The sequence below is a fragment of the Trichogramma pretiosum genome, unplaced genomic scaffold, assembly GCF_000599845.2.
Source record: "Trichogramma pretiosum strain Unisexual culture from Peru unplaced genomic scaffold, Tpre_2.0 scaffold2, whole genome shotgun sequence".
NCBI classification, from domain to species: Eukaryota; Metazoa; Arthropoda; class Insecta; order Hymenoptera; family Trichogrammatidae; genus Trichogramma; species Trichogramma pretiosum.
In genome coordinates, this window is record NW_019641687.1 from 4,651,291 (window position 1) to 4,672,277 (window position 20,987).

Here is a 20,987-nt window from a genome sequence, read left to right on the forward strand (position 1 = left end):
TCCGGCCGTACAGCTTTCTGCGTATAATTTAAAACGAATCGTTGAAAGACCAAAGATGCTACTTGAAATACCGTATAAAAGAGCTGCTCCGAGTATCGATGCGTCATAGAAACAAACTTGCCAATTCGTACGAGTTTAATTGAAGTCTCGCTATGATCTCGATGTATATGTCTTTCTCACACTTACACGCGATACAGATTGTCGAGCTCATTATCCGTTCTCACAATGCGATCCTCTGTCCGTTTGTGGATGCGAGTGTGGATCTGCCAGCAGTCACCCTATCGTCACGTAATAAACACCCCGGTATACGGCAGCGCTAAGCATGCCCTCTGGGACACTAAAGCTCGCATCGAGCCAACGTTTTAATTCGAGCCCGTAACTTATTGAGCTTCGTGTTATACTAGACGAGCGATATGCGCTTTATTAGAGCTAGGTCGGCAATAAAAAGCACGAATTTTGATATGACGATATTATAATACGATATGCGTCTAGGAGTTCTACAATTGTTCATACATATACGAGTCAAGATTTCGTAAAACTTGCTCGTGAAGAATCAAAAGCGATGAGCTTTTTCCACACACGCGATGACTTTGCCGAGTTTACTGTATACATTTCTCGAAATGGCTTACTAATTCTCGCTTTAAAAGATTCACTCGTTGATGTGCGTAATGAAAATCACTTAATCAACCATCCTTAATCTGTAAATCAAAATCGCAAAAAATCACTTTCTCGTGCCGCTCGTATAGCCAGGCACAAACGAGCCAGACCATAAATCCGTGTGGGTATATCGTAGCGCGGCATCGCGCGCAGGCATAAAAAAAGGGGGGCAGCAGAGATAGCTGGGCCAACGCACACGCACGTAGGCACGCGATAATTTGCACGATCGGATCGACCCTTATATACATTATTATATATATTGGGGTGTAGTGATTTTGCGCAGCGCTCCCATCGGTCCAGCTATAGCTAGCTAGCGTGCAGTATATCCGCCACCGCCTGCATATATGTATGGTAGCTGCTGCCAAGTGGCATAACGTCCAACGCAGGCAGCAGCAGCAAGTCCCGGGGTTATAAGAACGCGAAACAATATGCCTTGTGCGCCGGTGCTTTGGCCGTTGCGTATATATTATATCGCGCGTATATATACGGTGTAGCCGATTGTTGCACCATTAACGAAGTTGCGTCTCTCTCTCTCTCTCTCACTCGAGCTAGCTCTTCGCTGCGAATATCCCACGCTGTAGGGCGCACGCACGGGTACGGTACAGGGCAGCAGGGTCACGTGTCGGTAGTGGCTGCGATCGCTGCACCCCCATCGTCGAATCGGAACCTGTCTCGAACAACCGATGATTCGTCAGCTCCCTCTTACGAAAACGCCCGCGTGTGTGTGTGTTTGTACGTAATCTTCGAGGGATGACTGCCGTAGCCGCCATCGCAGCCGCCGCGTTGTTGAATTAAAGAGCTTTGATGCTTGCGTATTGCTGAGCGGGCAACTTGTTGTTGTCGTTGCCTTTAAGCTCCGACACACAAGCACAAAAGCCCCTGCGTGCGCCGTGCTCGTACGTCCAAGTGACGATGATTATATTATAAACGGGGCATCGTTAAAAGGTGCACGCGCGTGTAACCGTGCTCCTCTTCTCTTATACTACAATGTGTACCGTCCAAGGCGAACGTGTAAAATTAATCCGCAAACGCAACAACGAGCATAATGACGAGTCTCGATGCGGCAATAAATATCGCTGCCAATTAGAGCGATGGCCTGGGCTTCTTCTTCTTCGTATAGTAGTAAGCATTTATAAGTATTATGCGCGGATCTCGTCCCGAGACACGTGCCCTGTTTATGTGTATAATATACTTAGCTCGAGCGGCGTGTCTCGACCTGCTCTCGAATTTCGCAGACGCGAGACTGTTTATTGTAACGCGAAAATCGCAATTCATCGGAAAAGTTCCGATCCCGTGTACTGTTTGTTTTACCATCCAAGACACTCGAGCATCAGAAAAATGACGAGCGTGGCACGCGTCATTCTCTTTTTTTTCTTTCTCGTCGCCGCCGCCGCCGCTCCGTAAACGAGGCAGAAGCACGAGCTCGAACAAAAGCTCGCAGCGTATGCACTTGGAGCGCGCGAGGATAATGACAGAAGAGTCGAGCCTCGAAGAGCAGCAGCAGCAGCTTGATCAAGCCTATATACGTATATATCGGTAAGTGTAATTCCAACTTCCTGCGTGTGCGACCTGCTGAATTAAAGTCAATTCGTCATTGGCACGAGGGGTTGACGTGCGGAACTTCCGTCGATCGGCGCACGAGCTCGTAGCGATGTCTATATTACGCGTGGCACTGTGCGCGCTGCTGCGAGCTTTTTGCCCGAAGGAGGATATGCGTCACGCACAGAAGAGGATTTCTAGACGATTGAGTGCTTGTCGCTTCGGCAAACGCTCGTGATCGTCGAACTGCGTGTGTATATATAATGCCGCACACGGCCGTAATGGTGCACGCACGCGACACGCACCACACGACGATTTATTATATCGAAAATGGACCGATTGAAAATCATCGGGCATGGGGTGTAAAGCTTTTCAATTGTTAAAGAATCGTTTATGAAATTAGCTCACACGCTACGAAGCAGAAGTGCTCGCAAGTACATCCCAAATTATCGACTAATTATCGAAGCGGCGACTCTTCAACGAGCGACGTATATTGTTATAAAGTATTTGCGCGCCTAAATGGCATCGATTTCCTAACTATATAAACAACGCGACTATAGCCGATCGCTATACAAGAGCGTGAGAAGAGATAAAGCGTAAAAGTCGCTGGCCGCGATGATAAAATTGTAACGAATAATGATCGATGATTGGCGAAACGTCAGGCGCAAATAAAGAGTGCCATAAGAAAATGCCGCTGCCGCTGTTTTTTTCCCTCTTTTTCATCGCGCTCGCTCAGCGCCGCGCGCGCGCGCAAAGTCAATCATCTATCTCTAATGCGCCATTATGAATGTTCGCACGCGCGCTGTGTGCAGTGTATGTACGCGGTGCGGTAGACGCAGTGTGTGTGTACGCGACACGCAGACATAATACGGTGAGGTAATGGCAGATCAATCGTTACAACACATTCTCGCGTATACACACACACACACACACACATATAGCTATATAGATAGATTGCAGCGCAGCGCACGGTGTAACGACCGACGAATGATTTAAACGTATCAACTCGCGCGCGCGAGAGAGGTATATAGAAGAGTTCACTCTTCAAAAGGATCTCTTCTGATGATTGATCTGTGTAATGCGGAAACAGTATATATGCACCGTATACATGTGTGTGTATTAAAGCTATGCGGCGCGCTCGAGAGCGAGAGAGAAGAGAGTTCGCACTTGCGCAAGCGATCGCCGTTTTCTCTACTTTGTTATTACGCGCGAGCTCGAGCGCCTGCAAAGATCTGTGCCAAACACATGCTCGGCTCGCGCACACATATATCTATAGCGCGCTTAATGATAATGATGATGATGATGATGATAATGCGCCTTTTGCATTTTGATATACAGCGCGGCGCGATGAATTGAGAACTAAACGATACCCATGCGCCCCCTGGAGGATCAGTGGGGAATTGAGGCAGATGAGTAAATTTTAAAAAATAACATGTAAAAATGGGAAAAACTGTGAATAAAAAATGCCAGCGATAACAATGTGGATGTTTATCATTCTTAAAACAAAGATCAACCCCTCACATAATTTTAGGAACAATAACATTCTTGAAAAATTGTCACATTTTTAAAATAACACTAATTAAAAGTCACGACTGACAGCAGTTTCGAAAACAGCATAAGTAGCACCCTACTGGTGTCTGCTGAGCATTTGCCGTTCGTTTGTTGACATTGCCAAGATTCACTAAATTTTTTTATATTTGACATAGATAAACTTAAAAAACCAGTGTATTGCAGTGTACAGGGATGTACAAAAAAAGGCACACGAAGACTGTATTAGTTTCCATAAACCACCAAAAGATCGTTCAGAATTAAGTGGCTACTGGCTCTGAAAGTAAAAAATTTATCAGTGCATGCTCGTATATGTAACCATCACTTTTTACCTGAAGATTTTTTACCAGGTTTGTATCAAATCCTTTTTGAAGATCAATCATTAAATGCTTATCTAATTAACATTTGCATAATTATTTTTATAGTACGCACAATAAAATGTGATCGGCTAATAAAACGGCTATACCTTCGACTATAGGTCGCTTTGAATCCCCTAATATCGTATAAATATCTTCAAAGCTTATTTCTAATTCTATATTACTCATTTTTAGCTTATATCTCGATAATATATTTATGATATGATGAGCGTGAACACAATGTAGTAGAATAATGGATAAATAAAAAACAAAAGAATCGCAAATATCAATCAACTTGCGGTGGCGACGGCAACTCCCGCGAAATTTTGCTACATTCATTTTACTATTCAAGACCCGCAGATCAAACTTTTCAAGAATTTTATTGTTTCTAATATTATGTGAGGGTCTGATCTTCGTTTTAAGAATGATAAACATGAACATTGTTATCGCTAGCATTTTTTATTTACAGTTTTTCCCATTTTTACATGTTATTTTTTAAAATTTACTCATCTGCCTCAATTCCCCACTGATCCACCAGGGGGCGCATGGGTATCGTTTAGTTCTCAATTCGTTTTCTTAGACGCGGCGCGCGCGCGCGAGAATATGAAATATAAATGTGCGAGCTCTTTGTCAGCGTTGAGCGAGCGCGCGCACGCACGCACGCGCGTTGAGTGAAATAAATCGAAAATTATGCTAATCGTATCCGGTGCTGCAGCATTATGCGGACTGCCCTTTTCGCCCGCGGAGGAAAATCATATCGTATATTGATATATACTTGCGCGGCGACTACTCCTCGTTTCAGCACTTACCTCTGTGTATATCTCGTGCGTGAGTGATTCTTGCCGTATTCTTCGGAAAACCATCATCGCACCTCCTTATAACCCCGCCTATTATGATATAGCACACCGACTGCCGCTCACTTGTCCGCGCACATTTTGCCTATGTACTCGCTGTGAGCAGCGGCTCCTCGCGCCGTATTATTTCCGTTCGCCCTTGATTGCGGCTACACATGCGCGCCGAGCCTAGGATGGGTATTATAGTTGCACATCTCTAACTCTCTCTCTCTCTCTCTCTCTGCAATAGTGTACGCAGGAGCCTCCACCTGACGAAGCGAAATCTCTCTCTCTCGTCTCTATTTTCCAACGGTACTGCTACGGTAACGTCGGGGGCCCGGCGCTGTGCATAATGAAAGTTGAGCGCGCCGCGCGCCAGCCCGCCCACGCCAAGTGCGCTGAATTACATGAAACCCTTTTTGATACGTACTATATACGAGTCTATATACAGGTACGCACACCCGTTATAATTCGTCAATGTCGATGCCTCCCATCAACGTTGGGGGATAGGAGACGTTGTTGTTGCTACTGCTGCTCCTCGCAGCCAGCATATATTCCCGTTATAAATATTTATATGCCCCGAGAATTGTACTAAATCTTTTTTGTATAATCGTTAAATAAAACATCAGTGCCTTTCGAGGCTTTAAACTAACTATATTGTGATTTTGAACATTTACGATCGCGTTCAAAAAGCACTTACTCACGTTTCAAGTTTGTTCGAAGTTAAATCTATGGAGATATTTACTCGATATTATAATTGAAGTGATATCAATGCCAGTGTATGTATTTTACCTCTCCTAATAAATTCACTATTACGTATAAATATTGATAAAAATTTATTAGAATTATTCTAATTTACTCACTGGATCCCTGGTAAAATTCTCAAAACGTTTAATTAATACTATTTAAAATATTTTAAATTACTTCCCTATTAAATTTTTGTATTCGACCATTTTTGTTGTACAATTATATTTACAAATTGGTTCAACAATGATAATATAATTGTTTCAAAACGTTTAGACTAATTTTGAAACCCTCTAAAGTAATAATACTTGAAACCTCCGCCAGATGGCGAGTACCAATTTTCCTATAAATCTATAAGTGGCAAAGTGAAAATAATTTTATAAGTAGCAAAAATATGAAGCATCAAAGCCGATAAATTGCAGGTTTTGTGACTTTTATCTTTAACTTTTATCAGCGTCAAGTGAGATAAAAATAATGAAAAAATGCTATAAAGATAGTTAAACTGTATAAATAATTAATTTTTTCCAAATTTTTTTCAAAAATTTTTATTGACGATCTGGACCTTTCCAGATCATTATCAAGTGCGTATTAGCAAACATCTTGAAATAATAAGCACTAAAATACGAATCCCCACTACACCAAGTGCGTCGAATTTAACGAGCTTTCATCGCTCTTTCGCACTCGCGCTCGTCTCGATTTAACAATTTTTCAGCTACGACGTTACGTACATCGCGTCGCTCTTCGTTCAACGATCACAATATAATAATAAGTGAGTCAAAGAGCGGAAAATGACTTCGCACATTAATAGAAGAATATAGATGTGGCAAAAAATCATAATGAAAGTTCACAATTCATTGGCGTAACGAGATTCGTATTACGGTGTAATTGGCAACGATGAGTTATATGTAACTATATCTCGGCTCGCTCGCGCGCAGGTTTATATATAACATAATGCGATCTTATCCGCGAGTTCGCGCGACGATACACACACGTACGTATAGATACAAAGATGTGCAACCTCGACGTTACCGGGCCTGATCTATTCGTTTGCAGGCGGCAGCAGCAGCAGCAGCAGCAGCTCTTGTGTGTTATTAATGGCCGGAGATATAAGTTGCGCAAACTTGCAACATTATCGTTTATAAATTATATCAAAATATCGTTTGACTTTTCTTACCTCGACTTTCCGCATAATGGTGAGCATTATTCAATTATTCTCCGCGATTATTATTATGTGCCGGCCGTACGCACCTATCCTATATACATGCACGATGAAAAAAGCTCGGACTTGATTGAAAGCCCCATACATATACATATAATTGGCTCCAGCGACGAAATGTGCTATAATAATGCAAGTGTGCGCGTACTTATGCTTGCGCCCGCGATATCCTAGGCTCAAACATTATATACACGTGGAAAAATGATTTGCTCGCGCTCGTGTATATGGATACACACACGTATACACTTTCCCAATTACGTTTAATACTTTGGCGAAAAAAAATCCGTCCGATCGTAACAAATGAATGGCAGTGGCGGCGGCCACATGGGTATTGTTGTTGGTACTGCTAGAAGAAGTAATTACTATTTAGTTGCGATGTAAAAGGCAAAACTTCTTTTATCTATCGATAATTATGTTATAAATCAACGTCTGAGCCTTAAAAGTTGCAAATGTTTCGAGATAGATATAATCAGCCCCCGCACACTTACTCACACACACACATACACACACACAGACATACACACGAGCCATAAGTTGAGAGCAATGTGTATACTCCTGATTATTAATTGCTGACCATTCATATTTCCACTTCCACGTTTCGACGCACATATACACGATACTTACTTAGTTTCGACTCTTTCATTATAAAGGATAATAGCTCGAGACACGCGTATATATCCCTTTTAATACAATCGTATCGACTTGTATGGGATTTTAATAAATTTATAATACACGCGGTTATGTAAATTTTACCCGAGTAAAAAATATCAATTTTCCGTCCGACGCTTGCACTCGTACATATTACATATATACACGGTTATAAATGCTCCGATCGCAGCGCAGAAAAAAAAGGATCGCGAAACGCACACACACACACGTACAAACGACTCCCTCGTGTATTATTTCGCAGCTATGCTCTCGGTGAGAATGTATGATTTTACACTTTTAGCGCGTATATCGAGTATCGCGAATTACATAATTGGAGCTGTTTTGCGCTCGCCATCAGACAACGTGCTCTTATAATTTCTGGAATTTATTGGATCGAAAAATGCGCCGGTAATTTTATCAACATTAATGCGCGCTTGGAAGCCAGCCAGACACACAGAAAAAAAAGTGAAGTGTGCGTTCGAGTTTTCTAAACGCGTGCAGTTTCGCGCCATTAAAGCGCGCTCATTGCGCGCCCATATTTGTGTCTATGTGTGTGTGTGTGTGTGTGTGTGTGTACGTACGTACGTACGTCTGTCCGCGGCAGAATCGCCACAGTGATTGATGAATTGTATATAATGCGAGCCGCGAGTGTATTTCGCACCATTTAGAAGCAAAACGCGCGCGAGCAGCGCGTTCGGTCGAAGACATATTGTATTATTCGACGCAGCGCCCCGCGTTGCGGCTCTTTCGTCAGCGATCGCGACTCTTGACACGCGTATTACGATCGTTACGTACATATACGACGAGTTCGTTAATGAGATATATTCGCACTTTGCCATGTAGCGTATGATCTCGTCGAGCCGGGCGAAAACTCGGCATCATCGATAATACTACCGTGTGTGAACGCGAATACGCGTGTATTTTTATTTTGCAAGTAATGCAGGTTTTTTTTCGTAGTTTCTTCATCGACGAATTAGATCCTCGTTTGTCTTGAAAGAATATGTTTTTCGTCTAAGTCTGAACTGAGACTGAAAAGAACGAAAAGATATATTTAATCGTATACTGACGAAAAAACCTTAAATACAAATGTTATAAATAATCAGCATTAAGAGTAAAGTAACCAATACTGTATTTTATTCAGCGTACCATTAAACAAACTATTTATTGAAAATTAACGTACCAGTAATGATTTGTTTTTTTAAATAAACTGCACAAAAATGCCTGAAATGACAATCAAATACATTTTTTTAATGCGGCAATAAAGAATCATATAACAATTTAATACTAGAATTCAAATATTTTGATTGAAAATGCTTAAAAAATTCATGAAAATTTTATCATAAGTAAGACCAGCCTCCACCGCTAGATGGCGAGTATCTTTATCTGTAAATCTGCAAGTGGCAAAGTCAAAATACTCATACAAATTGTCGTAAGTGTGAATCGTACGACAAATGATAATGGTTTAAATGCTCAAAGAAAGAATAAAAAAAGGTAGTCAATTTCGCAAGTTACGAGTGTACAAGTAGCGTGGGCGTCTGAATAATGGGTCGCCTCGTCGAGATTCTCAATTAGCAATCGCACCGCCACGTGATTTCAATTAATTTTCCCGATTTGCCGGCAAGTTTTTCGGGACACACAAATCTCCGTCTATAATCTCTCACGCGTGTTTTCTCTCGCGCTCGCTCGCTCGACGACGCACTATACGCCGCGGTGCATAAATAAAGTGGGCGCCCAGTGGGTGTATTACTGTACATTTCATTGAAATCGCATCGATGTAGCTGCATCTAAGACAGAGAGAGGAGATATGTCATTGTGTGTCGGACTTTCACTGGCTTGCGCTTGTCCGGAAAATTGAAAGCGATAATACCCGGTCTCTCTCTGTTTCTGGTTGTCGAGCTCGCGCGCTCCTTCTTTTTCGTTCTTTCCAAACATTTCGCAATGATTACGGATCTTTATGCATTACGTAAACTCGATTCGCGATTTTTACAAGCGGGTGAAGTGGAAAAAAACAAGAGAAAAGGGAAGCGATGTGTATCCCCGTATCATCTTCGGTAAAAAAATCGGCGATACCTGTACATTATACGGCTCGATCGTTAAATTCGATGTAACAATAAACGAGAAAGTCGGTGCACGTACGCAGGCGAAATAGAATTAAAAACAATTTAATCGCGGCCTCTCTGCGCAGCAGCCGCGGCACAACACCTGTTTGCACGCTCTCACCCGCGCGTGTGTGCATGTGCACTAGGCATACAATATTATTGCACCTATATCCATGGGCGCACGCGCCGAGCGCGAAACTTTCTCGCCCGCGCGCTATATTCCATTGTTGAAAAGTCCGCGCGCACACGCACGCATGGTTAGCAACAACCTGCGCTCGAGCTGCAGCCAATATACAGATTTATCTATCATCGTGCGCGGCTACATATACGTGGCAATATCGTTCGATTATAATAATATGGATTTTTGCCCGGCGGTCGATCGGCAAGTGCAACCATTGACAAAATGCGCGAGGCCAGCTGTTGAATGCCCGCAGCAGCTCTCGAGCGCTGCCGACTAATGAATCCAGCTCTCGCGCCGCAGCTAGTGTGTGTGTGGAGGGCGCAAAAAAAAGGTGATCGACAACGAATCGTACTTTATTCATACCTGTTCGATCGGCGCCTTTTATTGTTTATCTGCTGCGAGTGAGCGCGCGCGGGGGCCTTTTTTCCTTTAGCGAGCGAGAGAGACCGCAGCCTCGCCCGCACGCGAGCCGAGCAAATAGTATAGTTAGAGAGAATGAAAACGATTGTTCGACGATGGCTAATACCATATCCGGCTGCACTTTACTTTTCGAGCCTTTTCTTTTGTTTATGTGTGTATTCGATACATACGTGTGTATACGTGTGTGAGCTGCTGCTGCTGCCGCTGCCGCGAGGCTTATCGAGCTCGAGTTATTTTGCGCAAGTCTGAAAGCTTACGATCGCTATAATGGATAAGATTTCTAAAACTTTTATAAGTATACGGAATCTCTTGACGCCCAATTCTTTTTCCTCCTCGCATTTCTGCGCGTATATATTTTTACCCTATAGACATTATTTTTCACTCGAGCTTACGATTGGAAAACAAACAATAATAACACACGTACACTTTGCCACTTGGAAGGTGGATAAAACGCACATAATATAAGCGCGGGAGAAAGTTTAAAAGCGCGACCGGTGAATTATACGGATATTAGCGTATACCTGCTCGATGAGGATATAAATTTAATTACCAAAGCTTTTAGTTGTTCTTATATCATGTGTGTGAATAAGCGTGTGTGTACAAAGATTGTTTTGTTCCTTTTCGTCTCCGCGCGTTTACTTCGTTAGAGACACTTTTCCGAAACTCGCCATAAAGACACACTCTGTATTTCGACGTCGTTATATATAACTCCTGTTGCTGCTGCTGCTGCAAACGCGGAAAATCTTTTACGATTGCAGCTTTTTTCACGCGTCGTTTCGCGCGCCTGGCAATTATAGCCACCACACAGCTCTACATTAAATACGACAATTTCTCAAGCGATAATTCATCATTTCTCTCACGTGTGCGCCGCGAAACTTACCCTCCGCGCGCGTATATCTTTCCCTCGTCTCGCTTTTAATAAGGTGAGTTTGATAAATACAAAATCTGGCTGCTCGCTTATCTCATTGGTTAATTGCATCTGCTCTGCGTTCATATATATATGTAACATATAAATACGTGCGCGCCTTTGGCTGTGCAGTATAGGAGTACACACATAGCTCGGAGATTTATAAAGCGGAGCTGGCCCGATCGATATCAACTCTTGCTTTAGCACGTGTACGTATAACGCGAAATAACAGATTGTGCTATTATACGCGAGTGCGCCGCGATATCGCGCGGAATTATAATTCGAGAGACGCCCTGGCCTATGGGGAAAAAGTATAATTGCGACGGAGAGACTTTTTAGGGTTCATTTCGAGCCTTTATATTACACAAGACGCGCGACGGGATTACACTTGTTTCCCGAAAAACAGAGAAAAAACGGTACCTGCGAGCACACACACCTTAGCAACTCAGCAGCGGCGCAGCAATTACCACCGCGAGTACTTAAAAGTCACCATGCCTTGAAAAACACGTGGAGATTTTCCCACGTGATGGGCGTATGGGTCACAAAACGTCTTCTCTCTCTCTCTCTCTCGTAAAAAAAATAAGCCTCTGCTGCTGCTGTTGCACCGCGTAATATGCTCTCGCGAGAGCAAACTAGTTATACTCGATGCTCTGACGTATTATACGCCACAGGTATATATGCTCGAGCCTAAACCAGTTGGACGCGGCGCACTTGGTAAACGCCGTAGAAGTAGTAGTGATACATCCCAGTCTTACGTAAGCGCGCGAGACTCGGACATTATACGTACCGCGCGGCTCGATCTGCATCTTTCTCCCGGCACGATGATGATTTTTTGTGCGCCGCGCGGTGCAACTTATACTACGAGCGCGGGGGCTGCCGCTGCTCCACACACACACACACACACGATGATAGCCTTCGCCGCGGGAGGTGAAATTATAAGTGCGCGCAGCGCGTATGTGTGTGCCCTCCTTGAGCTGCAGCTCCTCCGATGCTACTGCTGCTGCTGCTCCTCTGCTGCGCTTCCGGATATATTTTCACCCAGGCGGTGCAGCATACATATAGCAGTAAACATCGCACGCGCGCCTGATTACACCCGCATATATAATTTTCGCGTATACGTTAAATATCGACGAGGAATGCGCGCACCGAGAGCAGCAGCGGATGCAAATTTTCATCGAGTTTTAAGAACAATTTATGCACGGACGGTCGTAAATTCGCCCCTCGTATAAGGTGCACTCCGCAACACCTCGTCCCCCGTATATATTGTATATTATATGGAAAATGGTATTATATATGTGTGCGCAGGTACGTAGAGCAGCGGGAGTCACACCGGCAACGGTGGCGTAGTATAATAACAGCTTGATAATCTTATAAGGTTCGAGTAGCACACGCACGTCCTTTTCTTCTTCTTCTTCTTCTTGCATAGGTGCCGTTTAACGAGCCGTTGCCGAGCGCGAGTTCATTAGCCAGCTGCAGCACACTCGCGTATGTGCAGCAACATAAACAATGTGTCAGGCAGTTGGAAAAGCTGTTTTGGAAAATTCACGCTGCTCCGCGGCCTCCTGCTCATTGCGGAATTTATGAATAATAATTTGACGACTTTGCTGAGTTTTAACCGCGTGTCCAGCTATCCCCGTGCGCGTATACAGTATTTACATATTATACCTCACGCTGACACACTGCTGTAAACGCGATATACACCCGCTCAACTAATGATTATAATAATCTCGAGACTTGTATGCGTACCTTATTACCATCGATGCCTTTTTCTTTCCTTCGATCCGCCGCGGAGCTGCGTATAATGAGCCGATAAGATTAGATTCGCCTCGACGATATGTGTGTGTGTGTGTCTCCGATGCTGCCGTACATACACGAAATCATAATCTCCGCGTTGACGTATTAATTCAGCCTATATGCAATATTATAATATGCTTCTTACGGGTCGCCGCCGCCGTCGCCACTGCGCAATGAATTTTTGACAATTTGTCCCTGAGCGCGCGTGTCTCGGAGTGCGCATAATCGACCGGGCAGCGCGGGGTACCTTACGATATATTTTGTTACGTAGTGGGTGCACCCAGCGTGGAAAATTGAAATGTTGCAACGACAATGTTAAACGCAGTGCGGTGCAGTACCCTCAACTCCGTCGCATTTTCTAGTCGCTAATCGATTGTTTTACCTTCCATAATCAATCCGAGCGGGCCGCTTTTTCATGCGAATTCGTCCGCATTTATCTTCATAATAATTTATGCCCTCGGTAATACAATATTCCATTTGCGGCCGGTCATTAATATTATACCTTTGCGCGTGACATGGAAAAATTATTTAAAGAGGCTTCCGAGATGAAACCTTGCGCGCGCTCGACGGAGCTGTGCGTAGCCGCAAGGTTCATCCCGAGATAATATATACGATTTAACAGCTGCACAAGGAAAAGAAGCAGCGAGCAAAAAAAAAAAAAAAGGAGCATCAAGCGAGCGAGCCAGAGCTAGAGCTATATAGGTGGGGAACGTGTGGGAGGGATCGCGAGAAATTAATCTTTGCGGGCTAAGATATAGGCGCCTGAGCCGAGGCAGTGTCGGGGCCGAGCCAAGTGCGAATTCAATGCAAAGCAGTCGCACGCATTATGTAGCACGTTGCGCTGCGCGCCGAGAGAGAGAAGAAGGATAGAGTAGGGTGATTTATGAAAATCGACGGCAATTATACATTAGGCCGAGGCACTTATCTATCGCATGAGTCGCCTTTTTTTTTCTTTCGCTGCTGCCGCTCGAGTAATATTCGCGCTCGCATTAATTTCATTGCTCTCCGAGCTATCCTCCCGAGAGAGAGACTGTGTGACATTGAAAATTCAGCGATACTTTGTTGTTTTCTTTTATACGTTCGTATATAAGCGATGTGAATCTCGCGCGATGTTGTCCGCGCTCAAAAAATGCGTCGTATAAGCATCGATTTCCTTTTACGCATCCCGTATACACACGCGCGCGCGCGTCGGCTTTTGCAGCGGCAATTTTCGCGTAAAAGTGTGTTCCCCGTTGCCGCCGCCGCCACCGCTGCATCTGCACGTGCACTGCACAGTGCTATTCGCGGAATGCACTGACAAAACTCGGTGGTTCATAAATCCATTATATATCGGGTCGCTTGCGATGGCCGTCGTCGCGGCTTGTACACACTGCCCCGCGTGTACATTACGTAACAGAATTCGCTGCGCACGGCACTATACTGCGCTTCGGTTTATATTTGAAAAAGGACGCCAAAAGTGCCGCCTTTAGATAAGCTTTTTGGTACACAAGGTGTTTTTTTTTGGTATTATACTGGCACGCTTCCTGTTTATACCTGCTGCGCTTATTTACCAGAGTTCACGTGTAAACTGAGAGAGCTGTCAGATTAAGCGTATTAATAAAGAAAAAATTGGTCAAAAATTAAAAAATAGTACGCCTTTTTATCGGTATTGAAGAAGGTGATTAGACGTGCTACATCTCGGCTCTCTCGGAGAACCTTTTGATCTTTCTATTCGGTATACACAGCCATATCAAAATGCGACACATATTTGACAGGTCTTATCGAGCCGAATAATCCGTCATTGCCACGAGAGCACATAGAGCAGTGACAAACATTTCAAATCACGCTGATTAGCCAAAAACAAAAGAATGCATTCCTATATTCAATTTCAGTGTACAAATATAAAAGTACGAATACGCAGCTGCGTGGCAAGTTCGTGCGGCGCGGGAGTGACAATAGCTGCCCCGAGCCATACACGCACGCGCACGCCCGTATGCAAAAATGTAAAATTAAGCGATCGATATAATCGTTTATGTATATTTATATTATAGGCGGGCTCAATTGTGCGCGCGAGTGAACGATATATCGCGCGTACGTATATAAGCGGTTGATCGCCGAGCAGCAGCTATGGCTTTGTTCGCGAATTCAAAAGCCGAGATTTTTGCGGTCTGCGCGGCACGCCGTACTGTAAGATATACCTATATGCAAGAGAACAACTGGTTTGGCAATTTTATACGTCCAACCTGTTGCGTACGCGTATACATCCTGCGCCCGCGAGTAGAGTAAAACAATGTCAATAAAAAAAGGGTCAATGAAACTAACAACGGCCGTAGATCGATTCTTTTATCAATATCGCCAACTACCACTGCGGTTGCAGGTATATTTATACATGTATATATATCGAGAGAGAGAGAGAGAGAGAGAGAGAGAGACTAACTCAGGGGCAGCTGCATTGCTTAGGTTGTCAGGTAAAGAAAAAAAAATCGAGCCGCGAGACAACGTCGACGACGACGACGACGACGTGTAGGTTAATCTGGAAAACCTGTTCTCTCGGTACGCGCGCGCGCGCCAAGAAAGAGAGAGAGAGAGAGAGAGAAACGATATTATATACTTTACCGCCTCCACAGGGAGCCTCCTTTTCCTTACTCTCTGCCACTGGCGCTGTGCACTGCCGCCGCCGTCGCCGATATCGACAGAGACCTCGTTCTACTTTTTGCCCAGCGCTTTTGGCTAGCTCAAACTCGAATTAGATTCCCGTACACATATTCATTTAATGGAGAGTTTTTTTACTCATATTTCCAACGCGAATGAAACATCGAGAGTAATTATCATAAGTCCGCTTGTAGGCCAATTTAAATTTTGCTCGACTCTTTTTAAAAAAATGATGATACAATTGATGTTAGAATGCTACTTATCAGAGGTTTTATGTAACCCCGGATGTACTTACTTCATGAGATCTTGCGTTGCAAGAATTGAAAACGTAGAACGATGATGAATTTGAAAGAGTTGTAATCCCACAAATAATAACAATAAAAATACAGTTCTTTAAAGTTTACAAAATGATACTTGTAATGATTAAAATGTACAAAAGTTGTATACAAATCAAAGACGTGTCATAATACATTTAAAATTTCTTGTATATATTATGTTACTTTGTTTGTTTTTTAACACTTCAAGCTCAATCAAAATCGCACTCTTCTGGTATTCTCCATTCGACTCCGTACATCATGTAGTAAGCCAAATTTATAAACTTCCTACAAAGATGTGTATCGCAAAAGGCCGCGGCGCTGGCGAAGATTCATACATATGTTTATAGACGAGTTCGATAATGATTTTATTATTGATAATTTGCTGCGTGGTCAAGTACCAATTGTTGCCACTGAACGTGGGGTCTATCGAGGTGGCTTGAAGATTATTGGGCGGCAATGTTTCGGCAAAAGTCTGCCACTGGTTGAATGTAAAAAAATCAAAGCACGAGTCGAATCGTTGTAAAAAAAAATTTAGTGGCGCAACCTTCTGGAACCACGTCGACTTTCAACTCACCCTTGGGTTCATGGGCAACCACTCGTCGACGCAGCCCCGGCAGTGGCAGATAAACTTTCTCTCCTGGGCTAAGTGGAGCCTTCTGGTACGAGCATCCAGGATTAAGTTCATCATGTGCGAGTAGCTAATTGTTATCTAAATATTATGAACAAAAAAAAGTGTCACACCGATCGATGTGTATGAACGAGACTGCAGGACCGAGAAATAAGAAAGTAATCATAGTCATGGTAGAGTACCTGCTCATTTTTCTTTATCGGAGTTACCGCGTAAGCCATCAATTTTCCGCCTTTTCCGATGGCCAGCGCAAAATTATTGAAGCAATCGTGATTGATCAAGGAGGAATATTAAGAGAGAGTGAAACATTTGACCTCGGCAGAATAACAGATGAGCGAATTTTTTTGGGGCAACAACTCGAACTGTAAATGGAAAATAATTGAATTTTATAAAGAGAATGCATCTTTCGTTCGCACACTCGCGTGCGTCGCGTACCCAATGAGAATTGACTTGAGAAAATCCTCTGAAAGTCTTTGAAAATCCTCCTGACCGCCCGCATCTAGTGGTCGTAGTTGCCAATGTTGTTGAGCTTCAAACTCGCCAGCACGGCTCTGAGCAGGGCGTCGTTGGTCTCGTCATCGTAATCCGAGCATTTTTCGGCGTTCTCGTGCTCGTCGACGATGCCCATCTCGTGCAGCATCTCCGCGTCCTCGTCAATTTGTAAGATATTTAAATTTGACAGTATCCAAGACTAGAATAAGAACTTTGATGTTTACATCCGAAAGGACCTGAGGTGGGGAGTCTCAAATTTCTAAATATTTTACATTCATAAGACTATTTACTTAATTGAGATTTCTTTGAATTTTATTACAATTAGTTTTTGCAGTCCATGTGTACATGTTGGATTTTGAACGAATTAAGTCGTAAAATTTTTAGAGAGTTTTCAAGTTATTTATTGACACTATTTGTGTGCATTATAAGTAAAAAATATTGAATATATTTAGCAACATTGAAAAAATAAGCTGCATTCAAACTATGATTATTTCAAATCAATTGTAATCAATGTTATTCGTACTACTGTAATATTAGACTTTTAAATTATCACACTATTGCAAAAGTTTACTCAATAATTTGCAACAATGAAATAACTGATAATAGAAAAATGACATCTTATTAAGCCACATCATGCAATCTTTTTTTTATATATAATTTTTTAATGAAGTGTCTGATTAAAATCAATACTATTTAGAGTACGCACGAGAACATCTGCATAATACTAACCGAAATTTTAATTTTGTATCATTCACATGTGCTCCAAGATAAGCCTTATCTATTAATCGTTTGAACGTATAAAAAGCATTTATAAAGTCGTATACTAGGTAGTATCAAGACAGTTGCATTCGAAACATTCACGCGATAACTTTGATTCTTTAATTCATCGTAATTGTGATCTGCAGTGACTATTTGTAGTGAATATTGTAGTGAATATTTTGTTTCATTTCAATTTCTAACAAAAACAATGAAGGGCTTCAAGATAATTATAACAGTATTATTAATTAATTTTTCAATCAGCAGAGCCTATAGAATTTTGGTAATATTTCCATTCCATGCCAAAAGTCATGATAATATGTTGTCTGCATTTGCGAAAGGTTTAGCTGAGCGTAAACACCAAGTGGATGTTGTGACGCATTATCCTTTAAAAAATCCACCTGACACGTACAAAGTCGTTGTGAATTTGAATGGTACTGAGCCACCCATAATAAACAGTTTTCACATTGATTATGCCAAAACGATAGCTGAAGACGTCACTACCGCGGTGTCAGATCGTTATGGTAGTGATCTTTGCCACTACATGAATTTGCCAGAATTTCAAAAGTTAATAAAAAAAATCAAAAGTAGTAAAGAAAAGCTTTATGATCTCGTCGTTATGGAAGTAAGTCTCTTATTGTTTATCACTGATGTTAAACATTATTATTAATAATGTAAAAAATTGTTCAATCCATGTTTTGTTGGTTGTAAACGAGTTGAACATCGATTAACGAATTTTTTGCCACAAAAATGTGTTGAACGTTTCCTCCAACACTTATCAACAGTATAATAATAAATCTGTTGAAATTGATGAACAATAAATCAAAAATTGTTTTAATACTCAAATTAAACTAATTTTTTTAGGTGTTCGGATCAAGCTGTTACATTGGTTTTGGCCGCCTTTTGAAAGTACCAGTTGTTGGAATTTCAACATTGATAGAATTTCCTTGGATAAGCGATTTCATCGGTAACGATGATAATTTAGCTTACGTTCCATCCTGTTCTTCAACATATTTTGACAAAACTAAGTTTTGGGATAGATTGATGAATTTTTTACATTATCACTCTCAAAAATATCGTTTCCAATCAAAAACTGAAAAAATCCAAACGGAGCTAATGAGAAAATATTTGAGCCCTGATATGCCCAATGTAAGAGAAATTGAAAAAGATGTCGCTTTAACTTTTGTTAATAGGCATCCAGTAATATTTGGGGTAAAGCCATTGGTTCCATCTTTGGTAGAACTCAGTGCTTTACACATAGAGAAAGACCCAAAACTTCCAGCGGTAAGTTCAACATTAGTATTTTACTTTAAAAGAACTTTTAATAAAATCTAAAATTCATTCTTTTAGGATTTACAAAAATGGCTTGATGAGAGTAAATCAGGTGTTGTATATTTTACTTTTGGATCAATGGTATTAATTGAAACTCTACCAGAACATCAGCTTCTCGGAATTTATGATTCATTAAGAAAATTAAACCAAAGAGTGTTATTGAAAATAGCTGACCCAGCAAAATTACCGCCAAACCTACCAGAAAATGTATTAACATCCCCATGGATTCCTCAACAAGCTGTATTAAGTATGTATCATAATTATTAATTTTTTTTACTTTTACATTGCAATAACTGGTTTTAAATATTTAGAGCATAAAAATGTCAAGCTATTTATAACACATGGTGGATTGATGGGGTCCCAAGAAGCTTTATATTATGGTGTGCCAATGATAGGTATTCCACTGTTCGGAGATCAACCGATAAATGTGGATAAATTTGTTCAAATGAAAATGTCTGTAAAAATAGAGTTTGACAATTTGACATCTAGTTCTCTAGATTGGGCTTTAAATGAAATGTTTACAAATTATGAAGTTTACAAGTACGATTTTTATTTTCAAATTATAATAAAAAAAAGTAAGCAGTATTAATGGTTATCAATTTCAATGTTTTGTTTTTTAGAGAAAGAGCAGAATACAATTCGAGATTATTCAAGGACAGGCCGATGAGTCCACTGGATACAGCAGAGTACTGGATCAAGTACGTTATTCGTTACGGGGCTGGTCCTTTGAAATCTCCTGCTTTAGAGCTGACTTGGTGGCAATTATCAATGCTCGATGTATATGTTTTTTTACTTATCTGTTTTATCGTAGCAAATCTTTTCTTGTGCTTTTTCTTATGTAATTCAGTTAATTTATTTTTAGCTGTTGTCAATTTCATTAAAAATCGCATTAGTATTAAGCATAGAACTTCATCTAGAAATTTGTCAAAAAAAATCAAATGATTAGATAGAGTATATGTAATAGGGTTATTTCTCGTCAAGCATGATAAATTAAAAAAGGAATAAAACTATGTAGATACTCTTAAAAATGGCATAGATAAATGAAACTGACAGAAATTGAGCCTTCTAAGTCTATTTCTCATGGTTCAACAGATGCTCAAAGTTGAGTTTTCTTTTTAAAAGTTTTTCTCAAGATTTTTTTGGATATCAAGCTTGACGTAGAATCGCTCATAGCAAATTATAACGATAAGTAGGTAGCCTTGTAAATTATTTAAAGTGTTCTAAAGAATATGTTAAAGTAAATAAAGTAGAAATATTTTTTCAAATTTATTATTTCTTGATTTAATCATTTATCCCAATCAAGAAAGTAAAAGAAAAAAAATGGAGTAAGCCTAGGCGGCAAATATAAGTCGATTCAAGGGTTTACATACACTACTTTTCTACTATGGTAGAATCTACTGTGACGCTCTAGTCAAATTTACAATTATTTTTCTCAGTGCAGCCAATAATACGTGTATACTACATAATGCAACTTCGAAGCTTGCATTAATTATTGTGTTCGGTGCGCGGTTTTTCTCAGAAATATTCGCGAGAGCAGTGGCACGGCGCTGATTCACGCTGCTCGACACTGCACTCGAGTAAAAATAAGAATGAAAAAAAGAATAAAAAAAGGCATTGAATAACGACATTTTTGCGCGCTGAGCTGGGCAAAAATTTACGAGCTCCCAACGACTATCCGTCCGCAATGTGTATACTCTTTTGCTACAATGTCAAATTGAGCCATAAAAGCATCGCTGCGGATCGCTCCGAGTGCTCGCAACGTATCGAGCGACGGATTTTTATGCCTCTGCACGCTGCACTCGCGTACGCGCGCGCACACAGGCACACACGTATAGGCATGTGCCTTCTAGACTATATAATTATTTACCTTATGTTCGCGCCTGCCTACA

The 20,987-nt window shown here is 41.6% G+C and overlaps 2 protein-coding genes across 2 annotated transcripts; one reads left to right on the plus strand and one right to left on the minus strand.

Moving 5' to 3' along the window:
• Window positions 1-16,164: 16,164 nt before the first annotated feature.
• Window positions 16,165-17,139, minus strand: LOC106658548. Its single transcript, XM_014380551.2, has 4 exons — window positions 16,954-17,139; window positions 16,701-16,880; window positions 16,465-16,599; window positions 16,165-16,368 (listed from the first exon to the last, which is right to left on the minus strand). The coding sequence occupies exons 2-4, from the start codon at window positions 16,737-16,739 to the stop codon at window positions 16,165-16,167; spliced, it is 378 nt and encodes a 125-aa protein (XP_014236037.1). The 5' UTR covers window positions 16,740-16,880; window positions 16,954-17,139.
• A 630-nt stretch (window positions 17,140-17,769) lies between these two features.
• Window positions 17,770-20,367, plus strand: LOC106658781 (UDP-glucuronosyltransferase 2C1). Its single transcript, XM_014380899.2, has 5 exons — window positions 17,770-18,391; window positions 18,631-19,050; window positions 19,117-19,345; window positions 19,410-19,638; window positions 19,719-20,367. The coding sequence occupies exons 1-5, from the start codon at window positions 17,978-17,980 to the stop codon at window positions 20,038-20,040; spliced, it is 1,614 nt and encodes a 537-aa protein (XP_014236385.2). The 5' UTR covers window positions 17,770-17,977; the 3' UTR covers window positions 20,041-20,367.
• The last annotated feature ends 620 nt before the right edge of the window (window positions 20,368-20,987 follow it).

Excerpts from the sequence above, each read along its gene's own strand:
- LOC106658548 (XM_014380551.2), bottom strand. The coding sequence starts at position 16,739 with ATGGCTTACGCGGTAACTCCGATAAAGAAAAATGAGCAG. Across the intron at positions 16,600-16,700 it reads CGATAAAGAAAAATGAGCAG|ATAACAATTAGCTACTCGCA; the intron begins GTACTCTACCAT and ends CATAATATTTAG. Across the intron at positions 16,369-16,464 it reads GGTTGCCCATGAACCCAAGG|TGGCAGACTTTTGCCGAAAC; the intron begins GTGAGTTGAAAG and ends ACATTCAACCAG.
- LOC106658781 (XM_014380899.2), top strand. The coding sequence starts at position 17,978 with ATGAAGGGCTTCAAGATAATTATAACAGTATTATTAATTAATTTTTCA. Across the intron at positions 18,392-18,630 it reads ATGATCTCGTCGTTATGGAA|GTGTTCGGATCAAGCTGTTA; the intron begins GTAAGTCTCTTA and ends TAATTTTTTTAG. Across the intron at positions 19,639-19,718 it reads ACAAATTATGAAGTTTACAA|AGAAAGAGCAGAATACAATT; the intron begins GTACGATTTTTA and ends TTTGTTTTTTAG.